At 47.8% G+C, this 24,345-nt stretch overlaps 1 protein-coding gene across 8 annotated transcripts in view; it reads right to left on the minus strand.

The window, feature by feature from the left end:
• Nucleotides 1-21,864, minus strand: part of CACNA1A (calcium voltage-gated channel subunit alpha1 A) — a 418,584-nt gene extending 396,720 nt beyond the window's left edge. For 5 of the 8 annotated variants that reach the window (XM_054673094.2, XM_054673090.2, XM_054673092.2 and 2 more), the window contains exon 1: nucleotides 21,291-21,864. In XM_054673094.2, the coding sequence (XP_054529069.1) occupies nucleotides 21,291-21,301 (11 nt within the window). In that variant the 5' untranslated portion in view covers nucleotides 21,302-21,864. The remainder of the gene's footprint in view (nucleotides 1-21,290) is intronic. The other 3 variants (XM_016935247.4, XM_016935248.4, XM_054673096.2) reach the window with 1 other exon arrangement.
• Nucleotides 21,865-24,345: the final 2,481 nt, after the last annotated feature.

A 24,345-nucleotide genomic window follows, 5' to 3' on the forward strand; every position in this document is an offset into this window, starting at 1 on the left:
CTTAGTTTCAAGCAACTCTCCCGCCTCAGCCTCCCAAATACCTGGGATTACAAAATTGTACATATTTATGATGTCTAACATGATGTTCTCGAACACGTATGCATTGTGGAATGGCTAACTTGAGCTAATTAACATGCATTACCTCACACACTTACTGAGGTCTTTTTGTGGCTAATCTCTTCTTATAAGAACACGAGTAATATTGAATTAGGGTCACTCATCTGACCTCCTTTTACCTTAATTACCTTTGTAAAGGTCCTGTCTCCATATACAGCCCCATTCTGAGATACTGGAGTTTAGACTTCAACATATGAATTTGGGAAGACACCATTCAGTCCTTAACAAAGAAGGGTAAGGTGTGTAGGCTGGCTACCTACACCAGCTCATGCCTGTAATCCCAGCACTTGGGAGGCCAAGGCAGGAGGATCACTTGAGGCCAGGAATTCAAGACCAGCCTGGGCAACATAACAAGACCCTGTCTCTACAAATAATGTTTTAAAAATCAGCCAGGCATGGTGGCACGTGCCTGTAGTCCCAGCTACCCAGGAGGCTGAGGCAGGAGGATTGTCTGAGCCTGAGATGTTGAGGTTGCAGTGAGCCGTGATTGTCCCACTGAACTCCTGCCTGAGCAATGGAGTGAGACCCTGTGTGAAAGAAGAAGAAGAAGAAGAGGAAGAGGAGGAGGAGGAGGAAGAGGGAGAAGAAGAAGAGTTGGGTAGACTGGTGACTTTATTTATTTATTTATTTATTTATTTATTTATTTATTTTTGAGACGGAGTCTCACTCTGTCATCCAGGCTGGAGTGCAGTGGTGTGATCTCGGCTCACTGCAAGCTCCACCTCCCGGGTTCACGCCATTCTCCTGCCTCAGCCTCCCGAGTAGCTGGGACTACAGGCGCCTGCCACTACGCCCGGCTAATTTTTTTGTATTTTTAATAGAGAAGGGGTTTCACTGCGTTAGCCAGGATGGTCTCGATCTCCTGACCTCGTGATCCGCCCGCCTCGGCCTCCCAAAGTGCTGGGATTACAGGCGTGAGCCACCACACCCGGCCCGACTGGTGACTCCATTAAATAGGGGTGCAGAGACAGCCTCACTGAGGAGGTGACATCTCAGAGAGGCCTGAGGGAGGTGAGGAGCCACATGGGTATCTGAGAGAAGAGCTTTCCAGGCAGAAGGAACAGCACATGCAAGGGTCTTGAGGCAGGACTGTGTGTCTCAAGGAACAAAGAAGAGGCCCGTGTGGCTGTGGGTGATGTGGTCTGTGGCTTTTGGAATCTATACCTCACCCAAAAGCATATTTCCAGTCCCAGACTGATTTTTCCCACCTGAGTCAGCCCCTACGACTAGCCTCTCAGTGTCTGTCCAAGAAAAGCGTATCTACTAGGAGGCTGGCATGAATGAAATAGAATTAGGCCATGCACAGTGGCTCATGTCTGTAATCACAACAGTTTGGGAGGCCGAGGGAGGAGGATTGCTTCAGCCCGGAAGTTTGGGACCAGCCTGAGCAACATAGCAAGACCCTGTCTCTAAAAACAAAAACAACAAAAATAAACTTTGTTTAAAGAAATTAGCCAGGTGGCATGTACCTGTAGTCCTAGACACTCGAAAGGCATAGATGGGAGGAAACCTTGAGCCCAGGAGTTCGAGGCTGCGGTGAATTATTGCACCACTGCATTCCAGCCTGGGCTACAGATAGCCTACCTTGTTAGAAAGAAAGAGAAGGAAGGAACGAAGGAAGGAAGGAAGGAAGGAAAGAGAGGAAAGAAGAAAGAAAGAAAGAGAGAGAAAGAAAGAAAGAGAGAAGGGAGAGAAAGAGAGAAGAGAGGATGGAAAGAAAAGAGAGAGAAAGAGAGGAAAGAAAAGAGAGAGAAAGGGAGGAGAGAAAGAAAACAGAGAAAGAAAGAGAGAAAGAGAAAGACAAAGAGGCCGGGTGCAGTGGCTCATGCCTGTAATCCCAGAACTTTGGGAGGCCGAGGCAGGAGGATCACCTGAGGTCAGGAGTTCAAGACCAGCCTGGCCAAAATGGTGAAACCCCGTCTCTACTAAAAATACAAAAATTAGCCGGGCATGGTGGCGGGCACTTGTAATCCCAGCTACTCGGGAGGCTGAGGCACGAGAATCGCTTGAACCCAGGAGGCAGAGGTTGCAGTGAGCCGAGATCGTGCCATTGCACTCCAGTTTGGGTGACAGAGTGAGACTCCATCAAGAAAGAAAGAAAGAAAGAAAGAGAGAGAGAGTGAGAGAGAAGGAAAGAAAGAAAAAAGAAAGAAAGAAAGAGAGAAAGAAAGAAAGGAAGGAAGGAAGAGAAGGGAAGGAGGAAGGGGAAGGGGAAGGGAAGGGAGACCCTGTCTCAAAAGGAGAGAGAAAGAAAGAAAGAAAGAAAGAAAGAAAGAAAGAAAGAAAGAAAGAAAGAAAGAAAGACCCTGTCAAAAATGAAGGAAGGAAAGAAGGAAGGAAGGAAGGAGAAAGAAGAGAGAGAAAGAGAAGAAAGAAAGAAGAGAAAGAAATGAGACAGAAGAAAAGAGAACGGAGAGAAAGAAGAGAAAGACAGGAGAATGAGAAAAACAGAGAGAAAGAGAAAGAAAAGAAAGGAGTGAGAAGGAGAAAAAGAAAAGGAAAAGAGAGAAAGAAAAGAGAAGAGGAAGAAGAGAGAGAAAAAGAAAAGAGAGGAGAGAGGAAGAGAAAGAAAGGAGAGAGAAAAAGGAAAAAGAAAACAAATTAAGAAGCTCAACCCTATACAAAAACATTTCATAAGTCACTTCAACACCCACAGGTATAAGTAGGTGGTGCACAGAATGAGGCTGCCCCCAGATTGCAAAGAACCAATTGAAGGAAGGAAGGAAGGAAGAATTATCTCCATTCCATTTCCTCTCACCCTGCTTTAAGCATGCAAAGAAATGAGAACTCTCCCAGCCTCTCCTAAGCAGATCAACTCAGTATCAGCTTAGCAAATGCAGTTACCTTCCGGTTTCTTTCGAAATCCTATAACTAATGGAGTTTAATAGATCTATCCTTCATGACGCTTTTAAGCTTCAATTTACTCCCGTGAAACCTCACTCTTAATTGCCCACGATTGTGCATTTATAGTCTTTTGTGTTTTGCCAAATACTTTCCCATTGTGCTGAAAAAGAAATCTGCTTTCCTTTTATAACCACTTCTGCACGGATGCCATTTTTCTTCCCATTTCACAGAAATAAAACTGAAAACAAGAGGTAGATTCAAGTGTATTCCAGCTACAAGGTTTTATTTCACCCCTCCCCAAAAATATTCTTCCTGCACATATATTTTTTCTTTTTCTTTTTCTTTTTTTTTTTTAAGAGGCAGGGTCTTGCTCTGTCGCCCAGATTGGAGCACAGTGGCACCATCATAACTCACAGCACCCTTGAATTCCTGGGCTCAAGTGATCCTCCGAAGTAGCTGGGACCACAGGCCCGTGCCACCACAGCAGGCTAATTTTTAAAATTTTTAAATTTTTCATAGAGATGGGATCTCCCTATGTGGCCCAGGCTTGTCTCAAACTCCTGGCCTCAAGTGATCCTCCTGTCTCGGTCTCTCAAAGCTCCGGGATGATAAGTGTAAGCCACCGCGCCCGGCCACAACGATATTAAAGAAAGAAAAAATCGGCTGGGTGCAGTGGCTCACGCCTGTTATCCAGCACTTTGGGAGGCCGAGGTGGGTGGGTCACTTGAGGTCAGCGGTTTGAGACCAATCTGACCAACCTGGTGAAACCCTATCTCTGCTAAAAATACAAAAATTAGCCGGGTGTGGTGGTACACATCTGTAGTCCCAGCTACGTGGAAGGCTGAGCCAGGAGAATCGCTTGAACCTGGGAGGCGGAGGTTGCAGTGGGCGGAGATTGCGCCACTGCACTTCAGCCTGGGTGACAAAAAAAAAAGAGAAAGAATCCAGTTTACAGGTTGGGTGAGCTGTGTAGTACCTACACATTAACTAAAATCCCAGAAACCAGACACAGTGCAAGAACTTTGACGGCAAAAATTCTGAACAAGCCAGGCTCTGTGGCTCTCACTTGTGGTCCCAGCTACTCAGGAGGCTGAGACGGGAGGATCAGCCCAGGAGGTCAGGTTGTAGTGAGCAATGATCACGCTACTGTACTCCAGCCTGGGTGACAGAGTGAGGCTCCATCTCTGAAGATTAATTAATTAATTAAGTTCTGAAAGCAGAAAGAGTGTTTCTACCTGGGAAGGTAGGAAGCGGATCAGGAAGTCAAAACCTAAAGCTAATATCCCAGGTGACAGCTTTGGAGACGTGCACCTGCTTATCCCACAGCCTGACATGGGATGCTCAATTTCCCTCTCTGGTGCTATAGCACATAGCTCCCATCCTCCCCCATCCCATTATAGGCTTCCAAATTCACCCTGATACCCAAACCAGAAATTGAGTTGTCAATCGTGGTTTCTCGCTTCCCTTAACTCCAGGCATCAAATCCATCCGCAGGTACCATCTACTCACCTCCAAAATATATCCTGAGGGCTGGACGTGGGGGCTCATGCCTATAATCTCAACAGTTTGGGAGGCTAAGGCAGGAGCACCTTTTAAGCCCAGGAGCTCAACTGAACAACATAGCGAACAACACAGTGAGACCCTGTCTGCAAAAAAGAATTTTTTTAAATCAGCCAAACGTGGTGGCACGCAATGGCAACAGTAATCCCAGCTACTCAGAAGGCTGAGGCAGGAGGATCACCTGAGCTCAGGAAGTTGAGACTGCAGTGAGCTGTCATCATGCCACTGCACTCCAGCCTGGATAACAAAGTGAAACCCTATCTCAAAAATAAAAATAAGCCAGGCATGGTGGCTCATGCCTGTAATCCCAACACTTTGGGAGGCCAAGGCGGGAGGATCACTTGAGGTCAGGAGTTCGAGACCACCCTGGACAACATGATGAAACCCCGTCTCTAATAAAAATACAAAAATTAGCCAGGTGTGATGGTGGGCACCATAATTTCAGCTACTCAGGAGGCTGAGGCAGGAGAATCACTTTCACCTGGGAGGAGGAGGTTGCAGTGAGCCAAGATTGTATCACGGCACCCCAGCCTGGGTGACAGAGTGAGACTCTGTCTCAAAAAAATAAAAATAAAAACAAGGCTGGTGCGGTGGCTCACGCCTGTAATCCCAGCACTTTGGGAGGCCGAGGCGGGCAGATCACCTGAGGTCAGGAGTTCAAAACCAGCCTGACCAACATGGAGAAACCCCATCTGTACTAAAAATACAAAATTAGCTGGGCATGGTGGCACATGCCTGTAATCCCAGCTACTTGGAAGGCTGAGGCAGGAGAATGGCTTGAACCCAGGAGGCGCAGGTTTTGGTGAGCCGAGATCATGCCATTGCCCTCCAGCCTGGGCAACAAGAGCAAAACTCCATCTCAATAAATAAATAAATAAATAAATAAATAAATAAATAAATAAATAAAAAATATATCCTGAATCCAACCACTTCCTGCACTGCATGGCTGCCACCCTCAATCATTTGGACTGGGGCTGCCTTCTTCCCTACTCCCACTCCCAATCCATTCTCTCCTCTGCAGTCAGTGCAGTCTTTCTAAAATGTCAATCAGGCCAGGTACAGTGGCTCACATCTGTAATCCTAGCACTTTGGAAGGCCCAGGTGGGCAGATCACCTGAGGTCAGGGGTTCAAGACCAGCCTGGCCAACATGGCAGAACCCTGTCTCTACTAAAAACACAAAAATTAGCCGGGCTTGGTGGCACGTGCCTGTAATCCCAGCGAGAGGCTGAGGCAGAATTGCTTGAACCCAGGAGGCAGAGGTTGCAGTGAGCTGAGATCGCGCCACTACACTCCAGCCTGAGCAACAGAGTGAGACTCCATCTCAAAAAATAATAATAATAAAAAATAAAAATAAAAAATGTCAATCAACACATTTGCTTTTGCTGGAATAAAAGCCGCATCCTCCCAGGCTGCCTCATCCCTGTGACTTTGTCCCCTCCCCTTCTCCCTGTTGCACTTTTAGCCCCAGAATCACTGGCCTTGTCCCTGTTTCTGGGCTGTGCCAGGCTCATTCCACCTTCGCACTTGCTGTTCCCTCTTCCTGGAATGCTTTTCCCCTAGTCTCGGACAAGCCAGCTTCCTGTCGTCATGCAAGGCTGTGATCAGATGCCAATTCGCAGAACCATCCGCCCAAAGCACCACCCCCAGCAGGCGTTCTCATCACGCTCGCCTGTGAGGTCTTCCTTAAGGTGTCTGTTGCTCCCTGAGACCAGTACGTACATGCAGGCTTCTATAACATCCACCTCCCTGATAGGATCTCAGCTGAATTTGAACAAGGATCTTGGCCTGTCTCATTTGCCATTGAGTCTCCAATACCTTCACTATTTCTTGCCTGAATGAATGAATAAATGAATGAATGAATATTCTTAGGAATGAGTCTACCCAGGAAAATGTCATTAAGCCCCTTCCAAACCACCACCAGGGGTCTGTGACTTTTCAATTTTATGTATTTATTTTTAAATTTTATTATTATTATTATTATGATTTTGAGACAGAGTCTCACTCTGTCGTCCAGGCTGCAGTGCAGTGGTGTGATCTCGGCTCACTGCAACCTCTGCCTCCTGGATTCAAGTGATTCTCCTACCTCAGCCTCCTGAGTAGCTGGGATTACAGGCGCCCACCACCATGCCCAGCTAATTTTTGTACTTTTAGTACAGACGGGGTTTCACCATGTTGGTCAGACTGGTCTCGATCTCCTGACCTCAGGTGATCCTCCCACTTCAGCTTCCCAAAGTGCTGGGATTACAGGCGTGAGCCACCATGCCCTGCTGTTTTATTATTATTTTTGAGATGGGGTCTCACTTTGTTACCCAGGCTGGAGTACAGAGGCATGATCCTACCTCAGTGCAGCCTCGAACTCCTGGGCTCAATCGATCATCCCACCTCAGCCTCTCGAGTAGCTGGGACCACAGGTGCACACCACTAGGCCCAGCTAATTATTTTATTTTATTTTTTGAGAGACAGGGTCTCGCTATGTTGCCCAGGCTGATCTCTAATTCTTGGCCTCAAATGGTCCGCCCGCCTCAGCCTCCCAAAGTGCTGGGATTACAGGTGTGAGCCACTGTGCCCAGCCTGGGATGTTTTTCTAAGTAGGGAAGGGATAAAGTATGCCGGGAAATAAGGCATATTCTGGAGGAAGGTCCAACCTCTTCACACAACAATGAACCGTGGGGTCCCAGGAAAATTGCCTAAGCCTCTGAGTCTCTGCTTTCTCCTCCACAACATGGGGATCATGGCAAGTATTTCAGAAAGCCGTTGTCGTGAAGGGTTATCAGGCTCCTCCATGAGAAGTCAATGCAATGAACACAGCGCTGGGCCACGGAAAGTGCTAGGTCCACACCTAGTCTAGTGTTAACCTGGGGCAGGTGGGCAGAGTGGGGCATCTGCAGGAAAGGGGGACAGCCACTCCAGCTACATCACCAAGGACGCTTTGCAGAGCACTCGTGAGCAGTTCCAACGGAGCCCCAGCTGTCCTGTGTGTACACACGAGGAACAAACACATTTCCAGCCAGCGGTCGCTCCCTCCCCAGCCAGGTGCCTGCGCCTGGCACCTGCGGGGGCCCCATGACCAAATGTGCTGTCCTCTCTCTCTCTCTCTCTGTTTGCCCAACCTCAGCACAGAGGAAGTGGCAAAGTACGTGGGCTTGGCTTCACTGAGAATCAGCAGGGTTCCACCAACAGACAGCACCAAAGAGAAGACAATAGAAAAAGTAAACAGAAGAAAATAAACAACACGAAGCCTGAGGCCACAGAAAGCCTCATTGTTAATGGAATAACAATCAGAGCACCTGCTTGATACGCCAGGTATCGGTGGTCCCCACCACTTTCCCACACCTGAAACAGGAGCTGAGCCCTCCGCTGCCAAGCCTGGACTGGCCTGAATTGCCATGGCAACCGGATGGCACCTGGAGATGCTCCTGATTCACACAGCCTGGTCCAGGAGCTCTAGGGGAAGAGACAGAGAGGGAGGGACCACAGGGAAGTCTGGGGGTGCTTTCTGTGACCCTCCTACATGGACAGAAACATTTACATGGCTGTGACAGACACCAGGCTTCGCCACCCACAAATGAAAGAAGTGGTCACAACTAGTAAAAATGAGTAAAAGATACACCATATATATATATATATATATATATATATATATATATATATTTTGTTTGTTTGTTTGTTTGTTTTTTGAGACAGAGTCTCACTCTGTTGCCCAGGCTGGAGTACAGTGACTCACTGCAACCTCCGCCCATCCAGGTTTAAGCAATTCTCTGCCTCAGCTTCCGGAGTAGCTGGGATTACAGGCACATGCCACCATGCCCGGCTAATTTTTTTGTATTTTTAGTAGAGACGGGGTTTCACCATCTTGGCCAGGCTGGTCTTGAACTCCTGACCTCATGATCCACCCACCTCGGCCTCCCAAAGTGCCGGGATTACAGGCGTGAGCCACCGTGCCCGGCCCCTTAATTTTTAAAAGTAGAGGAAAAACATTCTCTGAAATTTTGCGGGTTCATCACACATTGGAAAAGCACGTGATGCTGGAGCCAGGCATCATGGTGTGTGCCTGTAGTCCTAGCTACTCAGAAGGCTGAGGCCAGAGGACCACTTGAGCCCAGGAGGTCAAGGCTGCAGTGAGCTATGATTGCACCACTGCACTTTTGCTGGGGTGACAGAGTGAGACACTGACTCTTAAAAAAAAGAAAAAAAAGGAAGAGGAAAGATGCTCCTTGGAAGGAGATGGGAGCTCAGGAAGCCCCAATATGTCCTTTGTCTAAAGAATTCAATATAGAGCCAGGGAGGGGCTGGACTGTAATCTTACAAGCTCTTCTTTTATTCTCTGGTGTGGGAAAATGTCTTTTTCCACCCATCTTGGAGGAAAATTTAAAAACTAAAAATGAGAGGCCAAGGTGGGAGAATCACTTGAGCCGGGGAAGTTGAGGCTGCAGTGAGCTGTGATCTCACCTCTGCACTCCAGCCTGGGTGACAGAGCAAGGCCCTGTCTCTTAAAATAAAGTACAAGAGATAGACTTGAACCACTGTTGCTGGCTGTGAGATGAAGGAGGCCGCGAGCCAGGGAATGCAGGCCACCCCTGGAAGCTGAGAATGACCCCCTGCTGACAGCAAGCAAGGAAACAGGACTCCAGTCCTACACAGCATGAAACTGGATTCTGCCAACAACTTAAATGAACAAGAAAACAGATTCTTCCCTAGAGCCTCTGGAAGGAAGCACAGCCAAGCAACACTTTGATTTCAGCCTAGCCAGGCCTGTTGGCTTTCTGACCTATAGAAACTGTGAGATAATAAGTGAGTGGTTTGTTTTGTTTTGTTTTGTTTTGTTTGAGATGGAATCTCACTCTGTCGTCCAGGCTGGAGTGCAGTGGTGCGATCTCAGCTCACTACAACCTCCACTTCCTGAGTTCAAGCAATTCTCATGCCTTAGCCTCCAGAGTAGCTGGAAGTACAGGCACCTGCCACCATGCCCTGTTAATTTTTGTATTTTTAGTAGACACGGGGTTTCACCACGCTGGCCAGGCCAGTCTTGAACTCCTGACGTCAGGTGATCCGCCCACCTTGGCCTCCCAAAGTGCTGGGATTACAGGTGTGAGCCACCACCCCCGGCCCACTGAGTGTGGTTAAGGCATTTATTTGGTGGTAATTTGGTATGGCAGCAATAGAAAAATTAATAGGCAGTTACATACATGTAGAATAATTTTTTACAAACATGGAATTTGTGAGATTATATATGTGTATATACATACATACATATATGTTAAAAGTCTACAACTTTTTTATACTTAGTAATATGTCTTAGATAACATTCCACATCAGTTCCTATAGGAATGTTTCTTACAAATATTCCACATCAGTTCCTGTAGTTTATTTTTATGTTGTTTTGAGATGGGGTCTTGCTACGTCACCCAGGCTGGGGTACAGTGGCACGATCATAGCTCACTGCAGCCTCAACCTCCTAGGGCTCAAGCAATCCTCCTGCCTCAGCCTCCCAAGTAGCTGAGATTACAGGCACACACCACCATACCCAGCTTCCGATAGTATTTTTCAATGACTCCATCAAATTTATCTGGTCTGGACCTCTGGGTCTTTCTGATTTCTTGCTATTCCCCAGAATGTTGCAGCCAACGTCCTGCATTGTAGATCTTCAGGTTCTGCTACAAATATCTCTGCAGAATAAATCCCCAGAGGTGGAATTGCTCTGTCAAAGAGTGTAAGACTGGGCGAGGTGGCTCACACCTGTAATCCCAGCACTTCGTGGGGTTTGCCTTCGAGTGGAATATACGCAGGTGTGGAGTCCTGGTTGAGAGCACAGAAGTGTTCCTTTAAAAGCAGCTTAAACACTTTGGGAGGCCGAGGCAGGCAGATCACTTGGGACCAAGATTTCAAGACCAGCCTGGCCAACATGGTGAAACTCTGTCTCTACTAAAAATACAAAATACAAAAATTAGCCAGGTGTGGTGGCAGGCACCTATAATCCCAGCTACCCGAGAGGCCGAAGCACAAGAATCGCTTGAGCCTGGGAGGCAGAGGTTACAGTGAGTCGAGATTGCGCCCCTGCATTGCAGCCTGGGCAACAGAATAAGACTGTCTAAAAAACAATTTTTTAATAAATAAATTTTTAAAAAGCAGCTTAAAAACATCTATGTTTGAAATCACATCTCCTCCCCTCCTCTCTCTTGTTCTCTCTCTCTCGCTCTCTCTCTGGCCTTGATCCTTTTTCTTTCACTTGTCATTTGATCCTGTCTTTCTCTGTGTGCTAAGAGCTCCATCAATAAAACACCTTAATCCAGCCCTGGACAAAACTGGGGTTGCTAAGACCCAGGGAAATGGTCTTCCCTCCCAAGTTCTAGGCTAGAGAGTGTGAAATTCAGCAGACCATGGATTCTAACAGCTACTAAGGAGGCGCTGGGATGAAGATCATCTAAATGTCATTTGTAATCGACCTCCAGATGCATTTGTCACCTTCCGGATGATGTTTTATTTGGCTGATAGTAAAAGCGGTTTCCAGGCCCTGAAAAAACACTCTTCATGGTAGGGAGCCCGGTGTGGAGCAACTGCTAAGGACCTTCCTAGAATTGAAAACTCAGAACCAGGGAACAACCCAAATGTGCGTCGATGGCAGGATGGATAAACAAAGAGATGTGGCACGGTGGCTCACGTCTGCAATCCCAGCACGTTGGGAGACCGAGGTGGGTGGATCACCTGAGGTCAGGAGTTCGAGACCAGCCTGGCCAACATGGTGAAACTCCATCTCTACTAAAAATACAAAACTTAGCTGGGCATGGTAGTGCATGCCTGTAACCCCAGCTACTCGGGAGACTGAGGCAGGAGAATGACTTGAACCTGGGAGGCGGAGGTTGCAGTGAGCCAAGATCGCACCATTACCCTCCAGCCTGGGGGACAAGAGTGAGACTCCGTCTCAAAAAAAAAGATGTGGGTGGTGCACACGTACAATGAGAGGCTTAGAGAGGGAGGAAATTCTGGCCGGGCGTGGTGGTTCATGCCTATAATCCCAGCATGTTGGGAGACCAAGGTGGACAGATCACTTGAAGTCAGGAGTTCGAGACCAGCCTGGCCAACGTGGTGAAATCCCGTCTCTACTAAAAATACAAAAATTAGTCAGGTGTGGTGGCGCGTAGCCTGTAATCTCAGCTACTCAGGAGGCTGAACCAGGAGAATCGCTTGAACCCGGCCGGTAGAGGTTGCAGTGAGCTGAGATCATGCCATTGCACGCCAGCCTGGGTGACGGAGTGAGACTCTGTCTCAAGAAAAAAAAAATTAATAAATGAATACAGGTATCAATAAGTGGATATAGGCACCAATAAGTGGGTATAAGCACCAATAAGTGAATAGAGGCATGAATCAATAGATGTAGGCATGGCCAGGCACGGTAGCTTATACCTGTAATCCCAGCACTTTAGGAGGCTGAGGGAGGCGGATTGCCTGAGCTCAGGAGTTTGAGACCAGCTCAGGCAATATGGTGGAACCCCATCTCTACTAAAAATGCAAACAAAAAAAGTTAGTCAAGCATGGTGGCACACACCTGTAGTGCCAGCTACTTGGGAGGCTGAGGCAGGAGAATCACTTGAACCCAGGAGGTGGAGGCTGCAGTGAGCAGGGATCAAACCACTGCACTCCAGCCTGGGTGACACAACGAGACTGTGTCTCAAAAACAAAAAAAGATGTAGACCCCAATAAGTAGATATAGACACCAATAAATGGATATAGGCACCAATAAATGGACATAGGCACCAATAAGTAGATATAAACACCAATAAGTAGGCATAAGCATCAATAAGTAGCTACAGACACCAATAAGTGGATATAGGCATCAGTAAATAGATACAGGCATCAATAAGTAGATATAGGCATCATTAAGTGAATATAGGCACCAACGAGTGGTTATAGACATCAATAAGTAGCTGCAGACACCAATAAGAGGATATAAACATCAATAAATGGATATAGGCACCAATACATGGATATAGGAACCAATAAGTAGACATAGGTACCAATAAGTAGATATAGGCCTCAATAAATAAACATAGGCACCAGTAACTGGATATAGGCATGAATAAGTGGATACAGGCCTCAATAAGTAGGCATAAGCGTCAATAAGTAGCCACAGGCACCTATAAGTAGATATAGGCATCAATAAGTGGATATAGGCATCAATAAGTAGATATAGGCATCAATAAGTGGATATAGGCATCAATAAGTAGATATAGGCATCAATAAGTAGATATAGGCATCAATAAGTGGATATAGGCATCAATAAGTGGATATAGGCATCAGTAAGTGAATATAGGCAACAATAAGTGGATATAGGCATCATTAAGTGGATATAGGCATCAATAAGTAGATATAGGCATCAATAAGTGAATATAGGCACCAATAAGTAGATATAGCCCTCAATAAATAGACATAGGCACCAGTAACTACATATAGGCAGGAATAAGTGGATATAGGGCTCAATAAGTAGGCATAAGCATCAATAAGTAGCCGCAGGCGCCAATAAGTAGATATAGGCATCAATAAGTAGATGTAGGCATCAGTAACTGAATATAGGCACCAATAGGTGGGTATAGGTATCAATAAGTAGCTACAGGCCCAATAAGAGGATATAGACATCAATAAATGGATATAGGCACCAATAAGTGGATATAGGCATCAACAGGTAGATATAGGCATCAATAAATGGATATAGGCACCAACAAGTAGAGATAGCATCAATAGTTAGATATGGGTATATACAAGGGTGTTTATGCTCCTTCTGGCCACAACCCGAAGCTTCCCCATCTCGGGCAGGGTGGACCCCCTCCTGCCCCATCTTTGCATAGACAAGCAACCAGCAAGATGAAAGAAAAAGTAAAGCTGGGGCCAAGAAGAGCTCTCATCACTTGGGGCAAAACTCCAGCACTGCCCCACATACATGAGAACAAAGCTAAATAAAACGCCAGGCCAGATGGCCAAGGTTGAACGCAAGCTGAGACCAGCAAGCCAGCATAGCCCCAAGTGTGGCTGCAAGTGTTCCTCCCCTGGTGAGAATAAACCATGTCACAGCTGGTCTCGTGTTCCACCCACTTTTTTCTTCACCAGCTGGACGGTGCGATCATGGTGCGGTGAGATAAACACGCACCCTCCCACCGAGATGAACAGATCACCCGGGATTGCTGGATGGTTGGGCAGCCCCAGGACACTGAGTGAGGCTGCAGGACGGGGGAAGGAGGGGAGGAGACCCCCAGGGGTACAGGCTGTTGGGCTGAATCTCAGGCTGAATTCTTCCTCCCAATTTCACTTCGTGGCTCTGTTATCCTCCCCATCACTCATGCATCCATTCATCATTCATTCATTCATCCAGCAATATTTATTGAGCACCTACTGTATTCCAGGCACTGTTCTCAACACTGAGGACTAAGACATGAATAACACAGACAAAAGTCCCTCCTGGAGCTGGCGTTCTAATAAAGGAGATGGACAAGAAACAGGAAAAACTCCTGAAATAGACAGAATGTCAGATAGAGAAAAGAAAACGGTAGAGGAGGGGGAAGGGGAAACTGACTGTCATTTAGGTAAAGTGGCCAGAATGGCCTCACTGAGAAAGAAATATTTGAGTAAAGACCTGAAGGGAGATGAGGATGAGGGAGGATGCATGAGGGTGTCTGTGGGAAGAGCATTCCAAGGCAGAGGAAAAGGCCCTTGCAAAGGCGCTATGGCTGGCCGCGTGGCTGATGCGTTCAAGGAACGGCACAGAGGCCAGTGTGGCTGGAGCAGAGTGAGTGAGGGGGCCAGAAGGTGAGGGCAGGGAGGTAACGGGGCCAGGAGGTAAGGGCAGGGAGATAAGGGGGACAGATGGTACAGGGTCTTGTGGGCCATAGGGAGAACTTTGGCTTTTGCTCTGCATGAGGTGGGAGCTATGACAGGGTCTAAGGAGATGAGGGATGTGGCCTGACTCAGGTATTCATGGGAGCCCTCTGGAGGTCACATTTGCAAGAAACCCCAAATGCAGTGGAATCAATCACCCCAGACATTGTGGGGTTCCTTCCTTCTCTCTTTCCTTCACTTCCACATTCTACTCATCATCGGAGCTGGTGACTCCCCCTTGTCCTTCCCCTCCCACTTGCCGTAGGCCACACTCATCCCTCCCTGAATCTCGTCTCCTCCAAGTCATCATAAACAATCAGTTCATCCATTAGCCAGTCCCCTAAAGACTCCCCACAGCCAGCTGAATAAAGTGTGAGTCCTGGCCAGGCACAGTGGCTCATGCCTGTAATCCCAGCACTTTGGGAGGCCAAGGAAGGTGGATCATTTGAGGTCAAGAGTTCGAGACCAGCCTGACCAACGTGGTGAAACCCCATCTCTACTAAAAATACAAAATTAGCTGGGTATGGTGGCAGACACCTGTAATCCCAGCTACTTGGGAGGCTGAGGCAGGAGAATCACTTGAACCCGGGAGGCAGAGGTTGCAGTGAGCTGAGATTGCACTACTGCACTCCAGCCTGGGCAACAAGAGCGAAACTCCATCTCAAAACACAAAAACAAACAAACAAAAAAAGCCAACAACAACAACAAAAAAGCAATCAGCTCATCCATTAGCCAATCCCGTAGAGACTCTTTCCACAACCAGCTGAATAAAGTGTGAGTCCTTTCGCCAGCCCCGTATATGTACCATGATGCAGCCCCAGAATTCCTTCCATCCTCACTTCTCACTACATGAAGCTGATGCTCTGAGACAATCCTGACCACACCCCTGACTTTCACCACCCTGAATACCTTTCCCTCTCCTCATCCCCAAAGTCCAGCTCAAAATACATTTCTGCTTCACAAGCCTCTTCTAGAAAATCCTACCAGTGCCCACACCTCCTGTCTGCCCATGGCTCCCTGCCCCTAGCACCTGCCGCTCCCGACCTGGGGCTCCTCTGGCCGCAGGAGTGAGGCCCATCTGCAGGGGACAGGTCACAGGTGCTACCCCTGGAATATTCCTCAACCAATGGCTGCTGCCAGGAGTTGGTAGAGAAATATCCCCATCTTTGCAACCAGACTGCTTGGGCTTGGATTCAGGATCAGCCACCTCCTGCTATGTGACCTTGGGTAAATCACTCCACCTCTCTGAGCCAGTTTCCTCATCTGTAAAATGGGGATAATAAAAACACATCCTTCACAGTGTCATTGTGAGGATGAAATAACTTAATTCTATGCAGCATGCCCAGGACAGTGTCCCACACATGGTAAGCCCCAATATGAGTGTTTGCTACTGTTATTACTGTGTTTACAATGATAGTTTCATTCTCTGTTGAATCCTCAAAGCCTAGCACAGTGCCTGGCCAACAGGAAGAATTCAATAAATAATTGCTGAAAGGCAGATTGCCAGGTGCGGTGGCTCACCTCTGTAATCCCAGCAATTTGGGAGGCTGAAGCCAGAGGATTGCTTGAGGCCAGGAGTTTAAGACCAGCCTGGGCAACATAGGGAGACCCCCTATCTCAACAACAACAACAAAATAATAAATTAGCCAGGTGCAGTGGTACACACCTGTAGTCCCAGCTACGAGGGAGACCGAAGTAGAAGGTTCACTTGAGCCCTGGAGGTTGAGACTGCAGTGAGCTATGATCAAGCCATTGCATTCCAGCCTGGGTGACAGAGCCAGACAAAGAAAGAGAGAGACAGAGAGAGAGAGAGAGAGAAGGAAGGAGGGAAGAAGAAAGAAAGATGGAAGAAAGAGAGAGAAGAAGGAAGGAGGGAAGGATGAAAGAAAGAAATAAAAAGAAAGGAAAGAAGGAAGGAAGGAAAGGAGGGAGGGAGGAAGGAGAAGGGAGGGAGGGAAGGGAGGGAGGGAGGGAAGGGAGGGAGGGAGGGAGGGAAGGGAGGGAGGAAGGGAAGGAAGGGAGGGAGGGAGAGAAGGAAGGAAGGAAGGTAGGAAGGAAAGGAGGGAGGGAGGAAGGAGAAGGGAGGGAGGAAGGAGAAGGGAGGGAAGGAAGGGAGGGAGGGAAGGAAGGGAGGGAGGGAGGGAGGGACAGAAGAAAGGAAGAAAGGAAGGAAGGAAGGAAGGAAGGAAGAAGGTGGATCAATTATTCCTGTTGTCCAAGCAAGGCAAAACCAGTGGCGTCAGGTCAATACTGAAACTGAACCAAATACCTGGACACTTAGCACCATGTGTCATCCCCTGTCCACCTTCTCTCTCTCTCTCTTTGTCTCTCTCTCTTTCTCTCTCTGTCTCTCTCACAAACTTGCTTGACTTCATCAGCATTGGAGAACTAAAAGGAAACAGTACAGAGTACCAGGAAAAAAATAAAACTCCTCCCACAGGGACTGTATTTCTCTAATGTTTCTCCCACAAACTAAACCATGCATCTGTTCTCTTAAGTCATTCTTGGGCAGGAGTGGGTGGGTAATGTTGCTTTTATTCTATCTCCTTGAATTTTTTTCCTGATTAGGTATTCTTGACTCCTCAATATTGAGCAACTGGTAGGTGTTTCACCATGTCCCTCATTTATCCTGCCTCTTTGGCCAGACAGTGTCTGTGTGTGTCATCAACATATTAACATGTTAAAGCAATAATTCATTATGGAGGTCATTTTCTGGCTTTTTTTTTAGATACAGGGTCTTGCTCTGTTGCCCAGGCTGGGGTGCAGTGACACGATCAGAACTCCCTGCAACCTCTAACTCCTGGGCTCAAGCGATCCTCCCACCTCAGCCTCCCGAGAGCTGGGACCACAGGCATTGGCCACCATGCCTGGCTAATTTTAAAATTCTTTATAGAAACGAGATCTTGCTCTGTTGCCCAGGCTAGTTTTAAACTCCCAAACTCAAGCAATCCTCCCACCTTGGCCTCCCAAAGCTCTGGGATTACAGGCGTGAGCCACCGTGCCCAGCCCTCAGTGGTCATTTTGAATTCTGATGTGCTTTGTTTGTTCAACAAATATTTATTAACTACCAACTGTGTACCACTGTGATCTGATTATCATTCACCTTGGGATCTTAAGACTCTAGAGAAATCACCTAAAAACTGCCTCCAGGCCGGGCACCATAACTCACGCCTATAATCCCAGTACTTTGGGAGGCCAAGGCAGGCGGATCACCTGAGGTCAGGAGTCCGAGACCAGCCTGGCCAACGTGATGAAACCCTGTCTCTACCAAAAATATAAAAAATTAGCTGGGTGTGGTGGCATGCACCTGTACTCAGCTACTCAGGAGGCTGAGGCAGGAGAATCACTTGAATTCAGGAGGCGGAGGTTGCAGTGAGCCGAGTTCGCACCACTGTACTCCAGCCTGGGCAACAGAGCGAGACTCCGTCTCAAAAACAAAACAAAACCTGCCTCCCCTTGGGGGGTCAAAAGAAAATGTAGTGTTGGTTTTGCTGGAGAGAAAAATAACTGTACACCAAAAGTTGTAGTCCCTTTGGGGAAAAAAAGTGAGTAGCCCTTGAGTTGAGTCCTGAAAAAAGATGTTTGAAGATGGTGTCTGCCTACCATCTTCAAGATTTTGGTGTTGGTAGCTAAGAATTAATGTATGAGTTAGTAGGGTCCATACTAACTAGTAGGGTTCTGTTACTCATGTCTGACCAGGACAATTTCATGGAGGGTAAGACAAGTGGTACAGGAAGAAGAAAGAAATGTGAACTAAAAAAGAAATCAGAGACCGGGCATGGTGGCTCACACCTGTAATCCCAGTACTTTGGGAGGCTGAGGCGGGTGGATTGCTTGAGCCCAGGAGTTCAAGACCAGCCTGGGCAACACGGCAAAACCTCATCTCTACAAAAATACATAAAAAATTAGCTGAGTGTGGTGGCGCACGCCTGTGGTACCAGCTACTGGAGAGGCTGATGTGGGAGGATCACCTGAGCCCTGGAGGTTGAGGCTGTAGTGAGCCGAGATCGGGCTACTGCACTCCAGCCTGGGTGTTGAGTGAGACCCTGTCTCAATCAATCAGTCAATCAATCAAATAGTTAAAATGGTAGGCTCTATGTGTTTTTTACCATAATTTAAAAAGAAATTGGCTGGGTGCATTAGCTCACACCTGTAATCCAAGCACTTTGGGAGGCCGAGGTGGGTGGATCACCCGAGGTCAGGAGTTCAAGACCAGCCTGGCCAACATGGTGAAACCCCGTCTCTGCTAAAAATACAAAAATTAGCCAGGCATGGTGGCGGGTGCCTGTAATCCCAGCTACTTGGAAAGTTGAGGCAGAAGAATGGCTTGAACCTAGGAGACGGAGGTTGCGGTAAGTCAAGATTGCACCACTGCACTCCGGCCTAGGTGACAGAATAAGACTCTGTCTCAAAAATAAATAAATAAAAAATAAAAAGAAATCAAACACATGCTCTGGAGAGTAATTTGAAAGTAGCCAACATTTAGTGAGCACGTACTAGGTGCCTGCCACTGGGTATCACCTGTGGCTGGGCTTCTCAGCAATGCTAAGACACAGACGCCATCGTCATCCTTGCGGTCAGCAGGGGGCACTGAGGCACAGAGGGCTGAGTGGCTCCCCTGGGTCACACGCCAATGAGTGTGTGGCCTCCAGGGCTTCTCAGATGCTGACTGGCTCATGACTCACCCAGCCTCAAGTTCAAATGCAGATTCTAACTCAGCAGGGCTGAGTGGAGCCTGGGACTGGCCAAGACCTGCACTTTGAGGGGAGGATCTATTCCCCGGAGGCTAAGTCAGTCCTCCCTAGTCCATTGGACAAACTTGGCCTATAAGGGGGTTGGAAAATGCTTACCCAGAGCGTTCGTCTGTCTGTCACTGTGGAGACAGTTGGGTTGAAGGATCCTGGAATAGAAGCTCCCTCATTTGCCCTGGGCCCTCTGGTCCTATACCCTAACATTTTAAATAATAATAATAATAAATGAAACCCTCTGCCAGAGCTTTTGATGTCCACGAGTTTTACAGGTCATTTGCTCAGTAATTTCCCTCAGTGTCAAATCCACCCTCTCCCTCCTGACCCCTGTAATGATCTTCTGTTTTCTTTTTGGGGAGGCTGCATTGACTTGAACCCATCTTATGTGGAGGGAAAGTAGCATTTGCACCGAGTGACTTTTTTTTTTTTTTTTTTTTTTTTGAGACGGAGTCTCGCTCTGTCGCCCCAGCTGGAGTGTGATGGCATGATCTCGGCTCACTGCCACCTCCGCCTCCCGGGTTCAAGCAATTCTCCTGCCTCAGTCTCCTGAATAACTGGGACTACATGCGCCTGCCACCACGCCTGGCAAATGTTTTGCATTTTTAGTAGAGATGCGGTTTCACCATGTTAGCCAGGTTGGTCTCGATCTCCTGACCTCAAGTGATCCGTCCACCTCGGACTCCCAAACTGCTGGGATTACAGGCATGAGTCACTGCGCCCGGCCACCGAGTGACATCTTGATACATCTCCTGAGATCTCTGTGTCTTGGAGGAAAACAGTATCCACACAGGGATAAACTCAGCCTCTTAGACTTCTGTAGTTGGGGAGCCTTCCTGCAACCTGGTATTGGGGTGTTGAGGATGGACTAGGGGTCACATGGGTAAGGAGAGGTCTGTGTCAGCTGTAAGCACCTGAGATCCCTGCAAGCAACCGAAGGCTATCCCTGAAAGAGCAGGTGCGGGACAGGGCAAGGCTGCCCTAGAGTCACTGTCTCTGAACAGGACAGGAGCCCTGAGCCAGGGATACCTAGAGAATATTCCTCCACAGCACCTAGGGCTTTGAGGAGAAGGAGGAGAGCGAGAAGCTTCTCTCTTGTTGGTTCAGCCTCTGGGAAGGTGCTCTGACCTCCTGTTGACATTCTAAATTGGCTCCTTCTCCTGGGTCAGTCTCTCAGGAGCCTCTAAGGAAGGAGCCTGGAGCAATCAACATGATCCCCATGCCCTGCCGTCCCCAGCAGCATCTGTTGTATGAAGCTGTTAGCTTCAAAGGAAGGAGAGGGGAGAAGAGGAATTCTGCTGCCAGTTTTTCCCACTTACTGAGAAACAAAAGCCACCCAGACAACTCAGTTCAAAATTAAAGAAAAAAGGGGGAAGGGGCAAGGGGGGATGGCTTAGAGGGGGTGTCCAGCTCTTTCTCTGCTTTTCCTTCAAGTGGGGCAAGAGAGGGAAGAATATTAAATATTAAAAGGAAGAAGTGGTTTCCTAAGACGATGTAATTATTCCCAACAGCCTAAACTCCATCTGCCATTTATCTCTCTTTTCCCAACACATTCACGCCGCGTCGATCACAGCAAACAAGGCCCAGGCACACAGGCGTCGGGAACTTTTGTTCGGGGTCCCCAAAGCCACGGGCAATTGGGGGGTGGGGAGCGGTGAGGGGATATTTCATAATTCTAAATGTTGTCACTTGTTCAAAGCAGCACGAGACTTAAAATGTGGACTTGAATGAGGGGGGTGGGGAAGATATAAAAAAGTAGAATTTGACTTAGGTCAGAAATCCTCATTCTTGGGAAAACGTCACATGTTCAGGGCAGATGGCAAAGACATTGGTTGCTGGGAGGGGGGTTGCCAAGGGCAATTGAATGAAAATGGATTTTTAAGAAAGAAACAGGAATACGCTGGAAATGAAGAGTCTGCCCCCCTTCTTCCCAGCAAGAGAAACTGTTCAGAAAAGCGAAGAGGTTCTTAAGGCAGAAGCAAGTGAAATCTGGAAATAAGCTGCCCGCCCGCAAAGAAAAACTCTTCATAGAGGGAGCAGGGGAAGATCTTTGTATTTCTACCTTTGCAGATGGAGGTAATTTGCAGCAAGGAAAGAAAGATTAAACTCCCTGCAGGACTTTGCCTCCAGCGTCCCCCGCTCTCAGAAGCCCCACTCACCTGTATCGCATCAGCGCTGGGGCTCAGGCGACGCGGCTAGTGGTCAGCACTGCGAGTCCTCCAGGGGTCCCGAGGGTCCCATCTCGTCAGCACCCAGGGGTCCGAGCTATCTGAAGTCCATGCATCCATGGCCCACCCAGTGGAAAGAAGAAGGGTGGCCCAGAGACAGGAGGGAGAAAAGTGGGTGCCAAGAAGAGCAGTTTTCTGAGCAGAGGGCTCCCCACAAAAGCAGACACTGAACGGGGTTGCTGTATCAGCTGCCAAGGGAAAAAAAAAAAACGGAGGAGGAGGAGGTTTCCCTGATGCTGGGAGGAGGGAAAAGAGGACCGATCGTTCTCAGCTGCTGATCATCTTTAGCTAAGTGCTACACGGGGACCCAGCCTGGGGAGATCAATCCAGGCAAGGCAGAAGCTGAGAACAAGCCAGGCCACTGCTCCTCAGGGGGAAAAATAATTCACGATTTCTTGCTCTCTTCTCTATGCCCCTTAACACCGCACTGGGACCTCCCAGCACAGGGCAAAACTGTTGTCTCAAAAAGGAGACTTTTTTCCCCCCGTTCGGGCTTCCCTTAAAGAGCAGAGGAACGGTGGTAAGAAGAGTATTCTCTCTCTTCCACTGGTTCCTGTCGGGGGTCCGGGGAGGGGGCGTGTAGAACAGGCATCAGGCAGCAGGGATATGGAATCGTGTTATAATTTAACCATCTCCACTCCGCCACATTGCAACCTAAATTATTTATGCTCTTAGAAAAATGATAATTAGAGGACAGCTGCTAGCCTCCTCTGTGAGTCTGTCGTGTTCATTCTGGAAACAGCTTCCCAGTACCTTGATCTCCTCCCTTAGGCAGAGGGGTTGTATTATTAAAGAAGAAAGGCAGGAAAAGGAAAGTTGAGTCCTTTCATGCAAAACACCAATCCATTACAACTTGGTAAGTTTGTTTGCAATCTGTGTAGACTTATGCTCTCAAAACTAGGGTAATCCCATGTCTCTTTTCAAAGGGGCCTCCTGTTAAAGATGGGGGTTTTGTTTTTCCTATAAGAAGCATCAAGAGGCCGGTGCAGTGGCTCACGCCCGTAATCCCAGCACCTTGGGAGGCCAAGGCGGGTGGATCACCTGAGGTCAGGAGTTTGAGACCAGCTTGGCCAACATGGCAAAACCCTGTCTCTACTAAAAATACAAAAATTAGCCAGGTGCCTGTAATCCCAGCTACTCAGGAGGCTGAGGCAGGAGAATCGCTTGAACCTGGGAGGCGGAGGTTGCAGTTAGCTGAGATTGTGCCATTGCACTCCAACCTGGGCAACAAGAGAGAAACTCTGTCTCATTTAAAAAAAAAAAAAAGCAGCAGCAGCAGCATCAAGGGCACAGAGAATCTCCGTATTTTTCCCAAGGCTGAGCCAAAATGGGGAGAATCTACCTCATTAAGAACAAAGCAGCATTTAGACAGGTGGGGAAAATCGAACCTGACTAGGTGTCAGGGGATTTTAAAGAATTCATGTGAGTTTTGTAAGGACTGTTGGTGGTATTTGGTTATGGTGTTCTTTAAAAGTGTTTGTTAGAGATGCATATGGAAGTATTTATGGATAAGGTGATATGATACCTGGATTTGCTTTTTTAAAAACTCCAGGAAACAGCACCACATAAATAAAATATGGCATAGCTATGCAATGGAATATTATTCAGCCATGAAACGGAATGAAGCACTGATCCGTGCTGCAATGTGGATGAACCTCAAAAACATGATGTTGAGTGAAAGAAGGCAGACACAAAAGACCACATGGTGTAGGATTCCATTTATGCAAATTGTCCAGAGTAGGCAGATCCATAGAGATGGAAAGCAGGTGAGTGATTGGCAGGGGCAGGTGGAGAGGGAATGTGGAGTGGTTGCTGTCAGGGATGGGGTTTCCTTTCGGGGTCATGAAAATGTTCTGGAACTAGATAAAGGTGGTGGTTTTCACAACATCGTGAATGTACTATGGAATTGCATTTTATTTTATTTATTTATTTACTTATTTATTTATTTTTGAGACAGAGTCTTGCTCTGTCGCCCAGGCTGGAGTGCAGTGGGGCAATCTTAGCTCAATGCAACCTCCGCCTCCTGGGTTCAAGCAATTCTCCTGCCTCAGCCTCCCGAGTAGCTGGGATTACAGGCGCCCTCCACCATGCCTGGCTAATTGTTGTATTTTTAGTAGAGACGAGGTTTCACCATGTTGGCCAGGCTGGTCTCAAGCTCCTGACCTCAAGTAATTGCCTGCCTCGGCCTCCCAAAATACTGGGATTACAAGAGTGAGCCACCACACCTGGCCAGAATAGCATTTTAAAATAGTTAAGTTTATGTTATGTGAATTTCACCTCTACTTAAAAAAAAAATCCCACCAGAAAAGAAGGGAAAAGATACACCCGAAGAGCAGAAAACTGCTAATTGGCCACGCACGAGGGTGGCTCATGCCTGTAATCCCAGCACTTTGGGAGGCTGAGGCAAGAGAATCGCTTGAGCCCAGGAGTTAGAGACTAGCCTTGGCAACATGGCAAAAACCTGTCTCTACAAAAAAATACGAAAATGCGTGCCTGAGTTCCCAGCTACCTGAGAGGTTGAGGTGGGAGAATCACCTGAGCCTGGGAAGTTGAGGCTGCGGTGAGCTATGATCATGCCATTGCACTCCAGCCTGGGCGACAGAGCAAGACCTTGTGGAAGGGAAGGGAAAGGAAGGGGAAAGGGAAGGGGGAAGGGGAAGGGAAGGGGGAAAGAATGGGAAGGGAAGGGAGGGGAGAGGAGGGGAGGGAAGGGGGGAGGGGAGGGAAGGGAAGGGAACAAGAAAATAATATTTGCTTCTAAAACTGTTATGGTTTGGCTGTTTGTCCCCGGTAAAATTCATGTTGAAATTGAATCCCCAATATGGCAGTACTGGGAGGTGGGAAGCGGGGAGGGAGAGGAGGGGAGGGGAAGGGAGGGAATTGCTAATTGGAGAAGCTGGGTGATAGGGCCTTGGGGATTTGCTGTATTTTTCATTGTATTCTTCTCTCTACTTCTCTACTTTGTGTATATTTGAAATTTTGTTTC

This window comes from Pan troglodytes, chromosome 20 (assembly GCF_028858775.2).
Source record: "Pan troglodytes isolate AG18354 chromosome 20, NHGRI_mPanTro3-v2.0_pri, whole genome shotgun sequence".
NCBI classification, from domain to species: Eukaryota; Metazoa; Chordata; class Mammalia; order Primates; family Hominidae; genus Pan; species Pan troglodytes.